The sequence below is a fragment of the Episyrphus balteatus genome, chromosome 2 (assembly GCF_945859705.1).
Source record: "Episyrphus balteatus chromosome 2, idEpiBalt1.1, whole genome shotgun sequence".
In the NCBI taxonomy this organism is placed as follows: Eukaryota; Metazoa; Arthropoda; class Insecta; order Diptera; family Syrphidae; genus Episyrphus; species Episyrphus balteatus.
In genome coordinates this window covers 10,476,766-10,489,935 of record NC_079135.1, presented here as the reverse complement: position 1 = coordinate 10,489,935, position 13,170 = coordinate 10,476,766, and the positions used below count along the sequence as shown (strand labels likewise).

The following is a 13,170-nucleotide window of genomic DNA, read 5'->3' as shown; positions in this document are numbered from 1 at the left end:
ATAAATTTTAGCCGAGATAAAATTTTCATACAAGTTATCGATAATTTGTATGTGATCCATTTTAACTCAGCTAAAATTTTTCGCGCGAGCTGCGTACCAGGCTTAAATGTAGAAGTAATACGAGTCATTTTACATAATTTGCCCAGCGAAAAAAATTGTTCTGTTTGTTTATTGGATTGCGGTTGTGTTGTTGGGCAGCTGTATGCTCAGTGGAGACGCTGTGTTAATAAATAAACTTTTTTTTTATTTTTCATTTTCCCTAAACTCTGCCATCCAACTTATTCCCATCCACAACCAACTTCACACCAAACTCAACCGTCAACAAATTTCCACTTTTTGACGTTTCATACCCATGCATAGCCAGAAAATGTATGCATGTATTTGTGCATATTGAATTTGACGGCCGATTTGCAAAAAGTCTCTTTTTTTTGTTGCACACACCACCAGTTGGGAAGAATTTTGCGGAAATTTTTTGTCAATTTTTGCAAAAACTATCCAAAAATACTAAATCAAATTTATAACACCGACAACTTCAAAGTATGCTAATTTAATTGCAATCAATTGTTAGTTTGGAAATTATGGCATCTGCGTTGGAAAATTACGTAAATGTTGTTCGTACTTTAAGTGCATCGGGTAAGGATAATAAAAATTCCTCCAATTCCAATTGTACAGGATATAAATTACCTATTCTCTACAAAAACATGCAAATTACAATAAATTAACATGCAATTTATTTTTTTTTGTGTTTTATTTTATTGATATTTTTATTTTTTGTCTATTTTTTTCGATAAGGAAATTTCGATGTTTTAGTTGAGCAATTGAATGACTCGATTGAATTGCTAACAAAGAATTCGAATATCTTGGACAATGTCCTGGAGACCCTGGATATCCAACAGCATTCGTTGGGAGTGATGTATGTTTTGTTGGCTAAATTCTCAAATGCTTTGGTAAGTAGAATAGATTTTGATTGAAATTTTGATTTATTTGTTGTTTTTTTTTGTTGGGGGGAAACACAGACAAAAAGACCGGTGAATGAGGGGAGATAAGCGAACAAAGAATTAAAAATATCATAAATTCAGCTTTTAATTAAAAGCAGAGATTAGATGAGTAATGATAACCCTCTGCTTTGTATTCGTAAATCGTCCTATGTCTAGTTTGTTTGTTGTTATAGAATAAGTTATTTCGTTCCTAGAGTTTACGTGGCGTCTTAAAGGGTTCTTAGTTCTTATTCTCGTTTTTCTACTTGAACTCTACATTTTTGTCTGCTCTTATTATTGCTCTTTAGTCCAGGTTTGTATTACCGACAGGTAGTATACGTCGTTGCAGTTTATTGCAACGAAAATACTCGAGTTCCAATCATTAGTTCACACCTTAAAAACTCAAAGTTGGTACTGGGTCTGTACTTGTGCCTTGTAACCAAAGTATTGTCAAATTAGCTTGCTATAAGCTTTTTGGTATGCGTTTTTAAGCGAATTCTATTGGGTTCTTATTGCCAAGTAAACCGAGCAAAGATTATTAAATCTATATATTGGATTGATTGCTTACCATTGTCTTGGAAATTTCCACTGCGCAGAAATTGATGGAGTAAAATGAGACAGAATTTCACAACTTCTGCAACACCTACATAGTGGCGCAAAATTATAGTAAGGCTATTTTAAAGGGATTAATACGACACCAGTTAATGACTTTAAAACACTCTTAAATGTTTGCTTAAATGAAAAGATGCAAACTCTTTTAATTTCCAGTACTTTTTTCCAGTGAGAGATTTTGTTGTTGTATTTAGAAAGTATTTATGTGCCGATTTATTCCAGAAAACAGATTTTGACAGAGAAAAGTATAATCCTCTCATAGATACCTACATAATATTATACTAAGAAGATAAAATATAGATTTGCTGTTTTAAAGTTAGAAGACTGTTTTAAGCAAAAAAAATGTCTGAAATTCAAAAAAGCATAATTTTAGCCTATTGTTATACTAAATCGGTTTTAGTTTCGCATCATTCAGTTCATAATTTTGTACCATTGAAATTAAGTTTTTATGAGTAAATAGGTAATCAGAATGCAAACTCCCGGGGAATACAAGTCCTTTTTTATTTTGTTCCTTTGCCAATAATAATGATGAAAAAGCAAAAAATGCGCAAAATTTCCATTAATATTTTGATTGGGAGCACTTTTCATTTCAGAAGAGGGCTGAATGTTTCTGAGGTCTCGACAATCTGAGAAGCAAAACAAATTTATTAAAAATTTGTTGTTTTTTATTCATTTTCTACGGTCTCGAGATTTGTTTTGAGTTGTTTATGTTATTGGTTATGATGAATCTCGAGATCTGAACGCAAATTAGTCAGAAAACCTAAATTTATTAATATGACTATGATTTTTTTTTTAAAAGATATTATTTTCTTGAGGGTTGTTCCAGCGTTATATAAATTGTAAAGATGTCTACAACTATTTCAAAAGTGACATAGGAATTTTTTAATACTTAACCTTAACTTGCCATTTTTATCTAAGAATCATCGCTGCATAATTCTATAAAAAATCACATTTATATTTCGTTGTCACTTATGAAGCACATCTGTTTATAATTTAAATTTTTGAAAAAATAATTTGAGTGGTGGATCTTGTTGGATATTTTTCAATTGAAAACGAATAATTTTGTTGAGTGAATTCAAAACCATCACGTTTAGGATTATAGAAATGAGATTGAAAACACAACATCAAGCTCAAGATTAATTTCTTTGGGCGCGCGATGATCCCTCAAATAACTTCAGCATTCAAAAAAATAGGTTAAAGCATAAATTAGCAAGCAATCACAAATATTGTAAAAAAAAAAAACTATCAATGTACCAACTGATATGAAACGACTTGAAGTGCTACCGTTTAGAAAGCTCTAAGCTTACTCCCTTTGTAATAAGGTATAGGTATTTTCAAAGCGCTTATTTTTACACAAAAGTTCTTTAACCCCATAGACATTCAGAAACGCAAAACATTTATAGAGTTTAACAGAAAGCCTCCTTCGTAGTCGGGCTTCTCAAAATCGCTGAACAATTAAAATACTGTCGCGCGACGCTCTTAAAAATTAAATTCAAAAAACCGTTTTTCTTTTCGATGAAATGTTCAGTCCAGTTTTTTATTTTAAAAATAGCAAAAAAAATATAATTTCCAACTTTCCAGAGACGCGGTGTGTACTTTCGTACATTATTTTTTTTTTATTATAATTTATTTAATTTCACTGAGTCAATTGAGAAGAACGAAAAAAAATAAGAAGCTAAACAAAAACCAGCTCATACAAAAATATAAAGTTGAAAAAAGTTCAACTTTTGCGTGGATCGCTAAGCGACGAGCGACTGCATTCTGTTCTCGATAAGCGACCATACAAATTTCTCATTCTTGATACCTGTTAATTAGTCGCAGAGTGACGAGCGGCCAATTTCTTCCGAGTCCAAACGACCAAGCAGCGATGCAGTTTTTCATGATAATGCTACTCAAGCTTTGTCAATCACTCGTTATACGCAGTACCCATGAAAAAAATGTTTTTAGGTGGTATAGGTTGAAATTCTAACATAGTACATCGCAATTACAACTGCCCCACGGGGTACTAACAAAAAGTATTTGTGGCCTATAAAAAAACGTTTCCTTTAACCTTGGTCAGCTAAGATGAGTTCTTACCTGAAAAAATGGTTTTCACAAGTGTTCGCGAGATGATTGTAAAAATTTTGTAAAATTGCAAATATTTTCTTTTTAATGGCACAAGTTGCTAAATAAAACTCAACAAACAAACATAATATTGGGTTAAGGATATGTAGGGAGATATAATTATGTATTTTGCTCCCAATCACCATACGAATTTTTATAAATTATATTTTAATATTATTTTTATATTTCAGAATGCACAAAATTCAACAACGGATGCTGCTCATTTAATTAAACTCTTTAAAGATTTCATAACGCTTTGCAATGGAGAGCAAGTTCGCTTTGCCAGCCATTCTTGTATGTTTTTTTTTTTTTTTACTTTGATTGAAGTTGAAATAAATAAACTTATTTTCTATCAAAACTAGATTATGAACTCTGCCACTTTTTCACAACTTTCATATTACGTCAGCCATCGTGTATTCACGGTATAAAGATTCTAGCCCATGCTGTAGATAAAATACGTCTCTTTGATTCGCAATTAACCGCCGTACATGCGGACTTGTGTTTGCTAAGTTTACAAGCTAAATGCTTTAAAACGGCTTTAAAATTCTTAGACATCGATATCACATCAATAGCCACTGATGGCTCATCGAATCGAGGATCGGTAAGAATATTTCTTTTATTTTTCTGTGTTTGGTTATGGTGTGCTTTATGTTCAATATAAAAAACAATCCGAATTTCTTAGTTTTTTGCATCCATACAGGACTCAAATCATGATGTAAAATATTTCCTCCTTTACTATTATTACGGCGGTATGATATATACGGCTGTCAAAAACTACGAACGAGCCTTGTATTTCTTTGAAGTCGCTGTTTCAACACCTGCCATGGCAATGTCCCACATTATGCTTGAGGCTTATAAGAAATTTATTTTAGTTTCTTTAATATTGCATGGAAAGGTATAAACTTAATCAAAAATAGATATATTTACATAATTAAAAATGTAATTGTTTATAGATTCTCACAATCCCCAAATATTCATCACAAGTTGTGTCGAGATTTATGAAACCACTTAGTCAAGGCTATCACGATCTAGCAACGGCGTATGTTTCTTCATCCAGTGATGAATTGCGAACAGTAGTCATTAAATATAGTGAAGTTTTTATAAGAGACGTTAATATGGGTTTAGTGAAACAGGTAAATAAATATTTTTTGGTATAATCATTAAGTTTTTTTACTTAAAAAAATGTTTGTTTCTCACAGGTCCAATCCTCATTGTATAAGAAAAATATCCAACGACTAACCAAAACGTTTTTAACTCTATCACTACCGGACGTAGCCAGTAGAGTCCAACTGACCACTGCAGCCGAAGCAGAGAAATATATTTTACATATGGTAAAACGCACAATTTCTTAGTATTATTTCAAAAAAAAAAAAAAATAAATAAAACCGGTATCTTCTTTTTAGATAAAGGCTGGAGAAATTTATGCTACAATCAATCAAAAAGACGGTATGGTCGTGTTTAAGGATGATCCAGAGAAATACAATACACCAGAAATGTTCCTTAAAGTACAAGAAGATATGTCTGGAGTAATGGAAATTATAAAACAAATAAATAAAATGGAAGAAGAGATTGTATTAAATCCTTTGGTAATACAAAAAAAGTTACCTCTTTTAACGAATATCATCTAATGACTTTATTTTGTTTTCATTTAAGTATGTAAAGAAGGCAATCGGCAATCAAGAGGAAGAAATTGCATCTGGGCAGCATTCAAAAACATATTCCGGGTAAGTAGTACATCTCAAAAACTGAATTTCAAAACCAAATTTAAAATTGTGTGTCATTTTCTTAACAGAGATCCCGCAGAATGATGTTTCAACGCTTTGTCATGACTGCAGAATAAATTTTACAAACTAGTTCATCCATTATCATCTCTAAATCTGCGTTATATTTTTAAAAGAACAATGAAGGAATGTACACTATTATATATCTCGTTGCAAGAGTGCTAAACAAAAAAAAAAAACAATATTTTGCCAGTTTATTCGGCAAAATAAAAAAAAAAAACAAAACAAAATTGTAATATTTTATGTTTTTCTATCATTTAGTATTATTATTGTTTTTTTAATTTTTTTTTTTTAAACCGTGAATCGAAGAAATCCGATATAAAATAAATCTCGAGGCAAACAATTTAATTAATGCATAGCTAACAGAAAAATTAAACAAAAATATGAAAAAATAAAATCAAATAGCACACACAAATACACCCACAACATAACTTCACTGCAAAATTCCTTGGTTATTTTAATTTTTTTTAATATAATTTTTTTTCTTTTTGTAATTAAATCATAAGAATTCTTTAAAAAAATAAAAACAAAACAAAAACTATGTTAATTTATGCAGAAAAATAATTGAAGTTCGTTTGGATTTTGCTCGATTAAAAGCTGGATGGTGGTGATACAAACAAATTTGTAGCAGCTAAATATGTAATTTGCATAAACATATGATTGAGATTTACATACACCAGTTGGAAGAAGTTTGACCAGGTTATGACATTGAGGCCATCAATAGTTCAATACATTTTTTTTTAACAAAGTGGGTTTGATTAAGCTTGAAATCGATTTCTTAAGTGCTACCAAACATAATTTCAAGAAACAGAATATTGATCTATCAAGGTGCTAAGAGTCCCCGCACACTACAAACTTTCTATCAGAATGAAAATGTATGAGAGTACGCACACTAACACTACAACGATTAAGTATCGGCGGATCAACAAGTTTGTTTGATCGAAAAAAAAAGTTTGTTTTGCTATACAATTGCCTTCAAACTAAAATATTTCCTAGCGACCCGACTGTTTAGTCGGCTGCCTGTGCGCACACTAGGAGCCCAACCCGACTAAACTATCGGCCGATAGAAAGTTTGTAGTGTGCGGGGGCACACTTCAATAGTTTACAGAACTTAGTGAGAGATAACTATTTTTGTCGTATTTGTGTATGGTATTTTATAATTTTCAATTAAGGTATTGATCCAGGGGTGACATTCTGTATCGCATAAGTGAAGTTCACTTAGGCGTACGGTGACCATATTTCTAGAAGCGAAACCCGGGACAGATAAAAAATTCCTTATATCGTTTTGAAAATATTGATTTAAAGAAAAAATAATAAAAATGGAATTTTTTTAAAATGAATTTTCATATTTTTTCCTTATTTTGATATCATGATTTCTTAAACGATTTGATGGGAGTATTTTCGTTGAAATCATTTAAGCTGTTTTCAAAATCAAGAAAGCGGATTTATAATAGGTACTGTTAATAACTTCGAAGAAAAATATTTTTTTAATCAAAATCGGGAGAGCTGTTTTTTGGCATTTTATTTTTTTAAATGATTTTGAAATTGTATCATCTTTATTAAACTTTTAAGGGGGGAAATCCCTCTGGACGACGGGTTTTTCAAGAATTTTTTTTGGAAAACTGAAAGCATTAAATAAAGTTTGGAAAAATACATGATATTATTGACATCATGAAGTATTAACACAATTTTTTTGAAGTAATAAAAAAACAAAATGGCGGCTCTACAGCCGTTTAAAGTTGATTCCTCGCGTTTGCGCCGTGCAATGCCCAGGTCCATTTAATTATTTGTAATCAAAAGAGAATTTTGTATCCATTAAAATATATTTATACGCATTACATGAACCTAAATTTAGCAAAAAAAAGTGTAAAATAAAAATTAGAGACCAAAAAAACGAAAAAACACAATGTTTTTTTATAAACAAATTGTTAAAAAAAATATTTATTGTGAAAATTATATTAAACTTTTAGGTTCATGCAATGACCAATAAGTTAACGAGTAATTTGCACTTTATTTCAAGTCGATAGCTTCATTATTTTTTGAGTTACGTTGCACGGCGCGGAAAAAAACGTGTTTCGAGAAAAATTCGTTTAAAGTTTTCCTTTTTGTACTGTGGTAGGCTGGGAACCCAAGGGTTTCAGGACTATCAGGGGACTTTTGAGGCTTAATTTAAGGCTAAGACCACTAAAATAGTTTCTTCGGTTGATAAATGATTTTTTTAGGCAAAAAATTAATAATGCAAAAATAAAAAAATTCCAGAGGGTTTTCCCCCCTTAACATGTGCTTAAAAGTTTTGAAATTTAGCTGGGTTCTTTACTCTAACATATAGGAGGTATGTTGTTCATCATTCGAAAAAACTTTTCCTGATATAGCTTTTCAACTTTACAAATACAAGCTGGAATTGACACAAAATTTTAAAAACTACAGCTTAGTCTTGAAGGTGAAACGAAAATTTTTATATAAAACCAGCACAAGGAAATACGAAAATTTAGCTTGTCTTTGCGCATTTATGCAACTTAACCAACGAAATTCTTAATTGTGTTTGAATATTTGGAGAGTCTTCAATTGTTTATCACTGACATTTAACTGTCCAAGTAATTTTTTTTTGCCAAAAGAGTTTTTTGACTTTGGAGACTTTTTTTTTTCGTTTTGCTTCAGCAGCGTAATGTTTTTATAGGAAAAATTAGAAAAACTTTTAATTTAAACCAACCAGCCACTGTTTTTCTTGATTTCCGTTAAAAGTTTTTAAGATTTTGAATACAAAAATCAGAAAATGTGCAAATACGGGATAAATTTTAAAATACGTCCCGGGTTTCTTAAATAAAAACTCGGGACAAGCTGTTGAAATACGGGACAGTCCCGGGTAAACCGGGACGGATGGTCACCGTACTTATGCGATACAGAATGTCATCCCAGCTTTATTTGAAAGTTTATAGAGGGTAAAACAAAAATTAATCATTTTAACAACGAGACGATTATTTTACTCTTTGTTTAAATTTAGTTTTGATGTTTCCTTAAAATATTCACGTGAATTGGAAAACTTTTTGCAAGAAAGTCAGATTATCTTGGTTTTGGTTACATGCACGCATTATCGAAAAATCACCTAAGATCATGTGCCATAAGCTTAAGTGATTTTTTAAATGACCTTGTTTGTTTGCATATGATACACAAAGGACCCACTGGAATTATATGGATGTTAGTGATAACATAAAATGATTGCGTGTTTTTTCGACTAAAAACATTTTAAGGCCGTGTGTGAATTGCGTTAAATAGTTAACACCGTGTAAAATTTTTGATACTATTGAAATGAATATAAAATGTTCAGCTGTTTAAAATTTATTGGGCTCTGGGACCTGGTTAAATTTGAGTAAAATTTTTTTGCAGATGGTTATTTTTTGTTTTTTTTTTTTTTTTTTTATTAAAAAGGAGTTTCATATCAGAAAAGAGGCAGAGAAAAATATTAAACAATAAGTCATACAGCTGAAATTTTTTTCTTCACCTCAATAGTGTCAAAAATTTTACACGGTGTTAACTATTTAACGCAATTCACACAATATTTAAAAAAAAAAATAATCTTAAAAAAATAATTTTTAGATTTAAAAAAAAGTTGAACTTTTTTTATGTTATGTGCTGCAAAATGGCAAACAAATTTTATTTTTTTGTTTAATTACAGTAAACTCCCTTCAAGTCGAATTTCCCTCTTACTCAAACTTTTTCACCATTTTCAATGAAAATTTTTGAAGAAAAAAGGATATATTAATATTAATCCGTCTTATTCGAATTTCTCTCTAACTCAAACCAATTTTTGTATCCCGTTAAAGTTCGACTTTGAGGGAGTCGACTGTATTTACAAGTTAAAAAAAAAAAAACGGTTTTAAGATTTTGAAATTTTATTCTAAAAATGCACCTAAATAAGAAAATTAAATTGGATAGGTACTTGTTCTGGAGGTTTTCATTGGAGATTTTGTTTTTTCCTTTGACGTATTTGAACATATATCATGTTTTTTTTAATTTTATATAAAAATTCTCAAAATTTTAGCAGGTTCGTGCATTTTATTTTCTTTGCCACAGCTTACCTTTTGGATTTCAATATAGAGATCTCTTTTAATTAATTAATCTCTTATCAATGTATAAATTGGAATTTTTTCTTCTTTGCGAATTTTGGAAATTTTTTTGTTTATGTGCTTGGGGATTTTTTGTTTGGATATTTTGAGCTTGGGGATAGTTTATTTGGGAATTATTCAAAGTGTGGGGATAATAGTTTTAGGGGATTTTTAACTTTGGTATTATGACGTTATCCATATCAAACCTTGTACCAACTAATAAAATAAAGTAGATGTTAAATCCTTTGATAATATGCATCATTTTGTTTACTATCTATTATTTTAAATGACATAAGTGTACCCCTTCAAAAATTACCACTTTTTCATTATTTTAACTTTAGGTTTGAAGAAAAGCTTTAAAATGCTATAAAAGGTTTTGGAATTTTGAAGTCAACTGAAATCGAGAGATTCGTACAAACTAAAAAAAAAGTTTAATTGCAATCTTATGGCTCTGGTTCTAATTAAGTGTGTAAGTGTTTCAATTAATATGGAGCAATTGGGTAGACTGATTGCCATAAGTCTTTGTTTATTAAATATAACAACATTCAAGAATAACTTTTAAGCTTTTTAAAATGGTCTCAAATAAAAAATCAAATCAACGACCAAAGATAAGTTTCTCTTGAAAAAAACGCCAACTTTCAACAAATTTGATTAATAAAACCTTCATACTTCATAACAGCTTTAAAAATAAGAATATTCGACCCAATCGTGTGCTTAACTTTTTTCATAATGAACAAAATAAAATGTAACTTTATCTTATAATAACGAAACACGAAAAAATACGCAAAATATTTTTTTTTTCTTATTTGTGTATCGCTGAACTGTCGGATTTCCTCTATACTTATCTTTTCTTTTATCAATTGCGCCATATTAAAGGTAGGTATATAAAAATAAATACCTACTCGTAAATGAGAGCAAGTGCACGAAGTTTCAAATAACGCCAATATATCATTATTTATTTTTTTAATTTCTGTAGGTACGTACGAGTATACTTAGACTTAAGTATGTACATATTTTGTTTAATAGCTCTAACATGATGCAGCAGTAACACAAAAATTTGTTTTTGATTCTGATAAAAAGAAATCTATCCGGTCAATGGAAATGGACGTTATTATTTCGTCATAACTTAACTATAAGATAAGCTACGATCACCCCATTTATGTTGAATTTTTTTTTAAGATAGGTAAACGTTACTCATAATTTCCTTATCATTAAATGTATGAATTTATGTGTGTGAAAATTGAATAGAGATTAGACCACTCCAAAGAACTTTAGTACTTTTAATAATTAAACCTTGTATTTTAAAATACTAGAACCTCTTATGTTATAAGGGTATCATTGGTTGATCTAGCATCCGAATGGTTTAAAGGTCAAAAGAAGTAGGTTTGAATCATATATCTACAGAGAAGAATAAGTCCACCTACACACCTTTTAGCTACTGCCATTCAAAGACTCTTAAGCTTACCTTCATCAACCTTACAATCTTACAGAAAAATATTGCATATTGACCCAGTAAAATTGTTCAATATTAATTCACTAAAAATTATAATCTTTTAAAAAGCGCACCACAAAACGTATTCAAAATAAGCACACAAATATAAGTAATATTTTCACCTTGACAGTGAACGACCCTTTTAATATAAACAAATGACTATCACCAAAAATGGTATTTCCGCATTTAAATTAAGGCTTTTATCTCTTTTCATCTCCAATTAAACTCAAAGCTTTGACCAAATATTTATATCAATAAATATTAAAATGACGAGAACAAAAAAAAAATGCAAACTTATTTTGAATTTCAATCATTTGAGAATGAGATTTAAATTTATTATTAACCTTCATATATTTACATATTTTTTTTATGGATCTTTGTATTGCAAATCACCAATTTATTTCTATTTAAAACAATCGAGTTCGTCCGTCTACTTGCGGTACTAAATTATAAGAACAGAAAAAAAAAATACCACAGCACGAGCTTTTAATTAAAGTGTTTCATGTTACTTGTTTCATGTTTCTAGTTTCAAGTTTTTGTTAGATAAACGTTTATCACACTTGTAACGTGTTTTTCTTTTTAGTTTAAAGTAATGACAAGCTACTTAAAAAAAATCACATTCACATTCTATTTTATAGCAATTAAATTATTCAAGAATGTATTTTAAGTTTCTATGTATTTTATTATTCATTAAAACCACTCAGAGTGACTTTATTGCATTTATGTTACGTATACGCCATAGTGATCGATGCCACGACAAATGCACTTGTTGCAGTTTTGTATGTTTCTTCCAGAATTATTGTTGTTTTCATTCCATGGTATTGTCGAAATACTATCAGTATATTTTAATAAAAGCGTACCTGCTGAACCCACTGGTTCCAATACCAAGATAGCTAAGCGACTTCGTCCGATCCATATGTAAATTCTTAGTGCTGTACTGTTGCCGTTTTTGTAGTTTTATTTTTTGTTGTTGTTGACATAATAAGCCAGAACAGAGAAGAAGAATCCAATTAATATTGTGTTTTACATTATTTATACATAAACTGGCCAACAGTCAATGGTGGGGTTAATTATTCCAAGTCGATTGGTGGGACTTACCGGGGGCAGATTTTGATTTGTATATGGATTTTGTTGCATTCGTTGGTGTGACCGGCAGAATATCATAGATATTGAGATAAACTTTATGGCTGACATAAACAACAATGAAGCATAAAATGACGACCAGTAAACTGATAAAGGTGTAGGCCAAAACTGTTGGTATATAAATTAATGTGTCGAGCATTTTGAATTTTTATTTTATTTTTCCAAAGAATAATTTAGAATTTATGGTTATTTATTTTGATGTTTTATTTATTTTGAAAGTTGAATTAAGAAAGTCACATTGGTGATTTAAATAAATTCTATATTAATTAAAGTTTTTTTTTGTTGAGGTGTTGGTTTGGATATTGGAGATCGTTATTTGTTGTTGGAAATGTTAACACCGACCGAGCACTTTGGATCGAATAGGAACTTCTCTAGATACTATCCATTGGATAACTGATCAAATTGTGGACGTTGAAACTTGTTGAAAGCCTCTGAGTGAGAACCGAGCAGTGATACCACTTTGACTTTATTGATAAATAATACTTTTATTTAGTATTAAAAAGTAACTTTTGCAAAAACAAAAGCAGAAAGTTATTCATATTTTAATAGAGCCGTTGAGTTGATCAGAATAATATAAAATTAACTGGGTGAGTTATAGTTTTTATCATCTGTTCTATCACAGCTCTAGTGGCGTACGTTGAGCTGCTGGGGCCCTGGGGCAAGAGTAAATTTGGAGGCCTTTTCTCTCTTTATTTTATAATAATAATAATTTAACTATATGCCTGTAAGACCTAAGGTCTTTTAAATGCAACTGCACGGCCATAGTTAGAAGGAATAGAAAGATAGGAAAGAATTTTTGTTGGTACAGTGAATTGAGAATAAGATGATTAATATCTCATATAGTCCCACGGGTGGCTTCCAAGCTGGGGGATTAAGAAAAGAATGCTGCCTGATGTAGGGCCCGAACCCACAACCTTCAGGTTAGCAGTCAAGTACTACATCCACTGCACCATTGCCAC

General features: G+C 30.4%; 2 protein-coding genes across 4 annotated transcripts; one reads left to right on the top strand and one right to left on the bottom strand.

Moving 5' to 3' along the window:
- The first annotated feature begins 366 nt into the window (after nt 1–366).
- On the top strand, nt 367–5,763 carry LOC129910786 (COP9 signalosome complex subunit 3). Of its 2 annotated transcripts, none has more exons than XM_055988328.1 (10): nt 367–633; nt 793–947; nt 3,884–3,986; nt 4,055–4,293; nt 4,393–4,587; nt 4,646–4,825; nt 4,892–5,023; nt 5,096–5,278; nt 5,346–5,416; nt 5,485–5,763. In XM_055988328.1, the coding sequence occupies exons 1-10, from the start codon at nt 579–581 to the stop codon at nt 5,498–5,500; spliced, it is 1,329 nt and encodes a 442-aa protein (XP_055844303.1). In that variant the 5' UTR covers nt 367–578; the 3' UTR covers nt 5,501–5,763. The 2 variants fall into 2 exon arrangements, with proteins under 2 accessions (XP_055844303.1, XP_055844302.1); XM_055988327.1 differs by having other exon boundaries at nt 368–633; nt 4,375–4,587.
- Nucleotides 5,764–11,729: 5,966 nt separating this feature from the next.
- On the bottom strand, nt 11,730–12,612 carry LOC129912048 (uncharacterized). 2 transcript variants are annotated; one of them, XM_055990143.1, is made up of 2 exons: nt 12,167–12,612; nt 11,730–12,000 (listed from the first exon to the last, which is right to left on the bottom strand). In XM_055990143.1, exons 1-2 carry the CDS (start codon nt 12,348–12,350, stop codon nt 11,789–11,791), a joined length of 396 nt encoding a protein of 131 aa, XP_055846118.1. In that variant the 5' UTR covers nt 12,351–12,612; the 3' UTR covers nt 11,730–11,788. The 2 variants fall into 2 exon arrangements, with proteins under 2 accessions (XP_055846118.1, XP_055846120.1); XM_055990145.1 differs by having other exon boundaries at nt 11,874–12,005; nt 12,167–12,611.
- Between the last annotated feature and the right edge of the window lie 558 nt (nt 12,613–13,170).

Excerpts from the sequence above, each read along its gene's own strand:
- LOC129910786 (XM_055988327.1), top strand. The coding sequence starts at position 579 with ATGGCATCTGCGTTGGAAAATTACGTAAATGTTGTTCGTACTTTAAGT. Across the intron at positions 3,987-4,054 it reads TCGCTTTGCCAGCCATTCTT|ATTATGAACTCTGCCACTTT; the intron begins GTATGTTTTTTT and ends TATCAAAACTAG. Across the intron at positions 5,279-5,345 it reads AGATTGTATTAAATCCTTTG|TATGTAAAGAAGGCAATCGG; the intron begins GTAATACAAAAA and ends TTTTCATTTAAG.
- LOC129912048 (XM_055990143.1), bottom strand. The coding sequence starts at position 12,350 with ATGCTCGACACATTAATTTATATACCAACAGTTTTGGCCTACACCTTT. Across the intron at positions 12,001-12,166 it reads CAAATCAAAATCTGCCCCCG|CACTAAGAATTTACATATGG; the intron begins GTAAGTCCCACC and ends GCAACAGTACAG.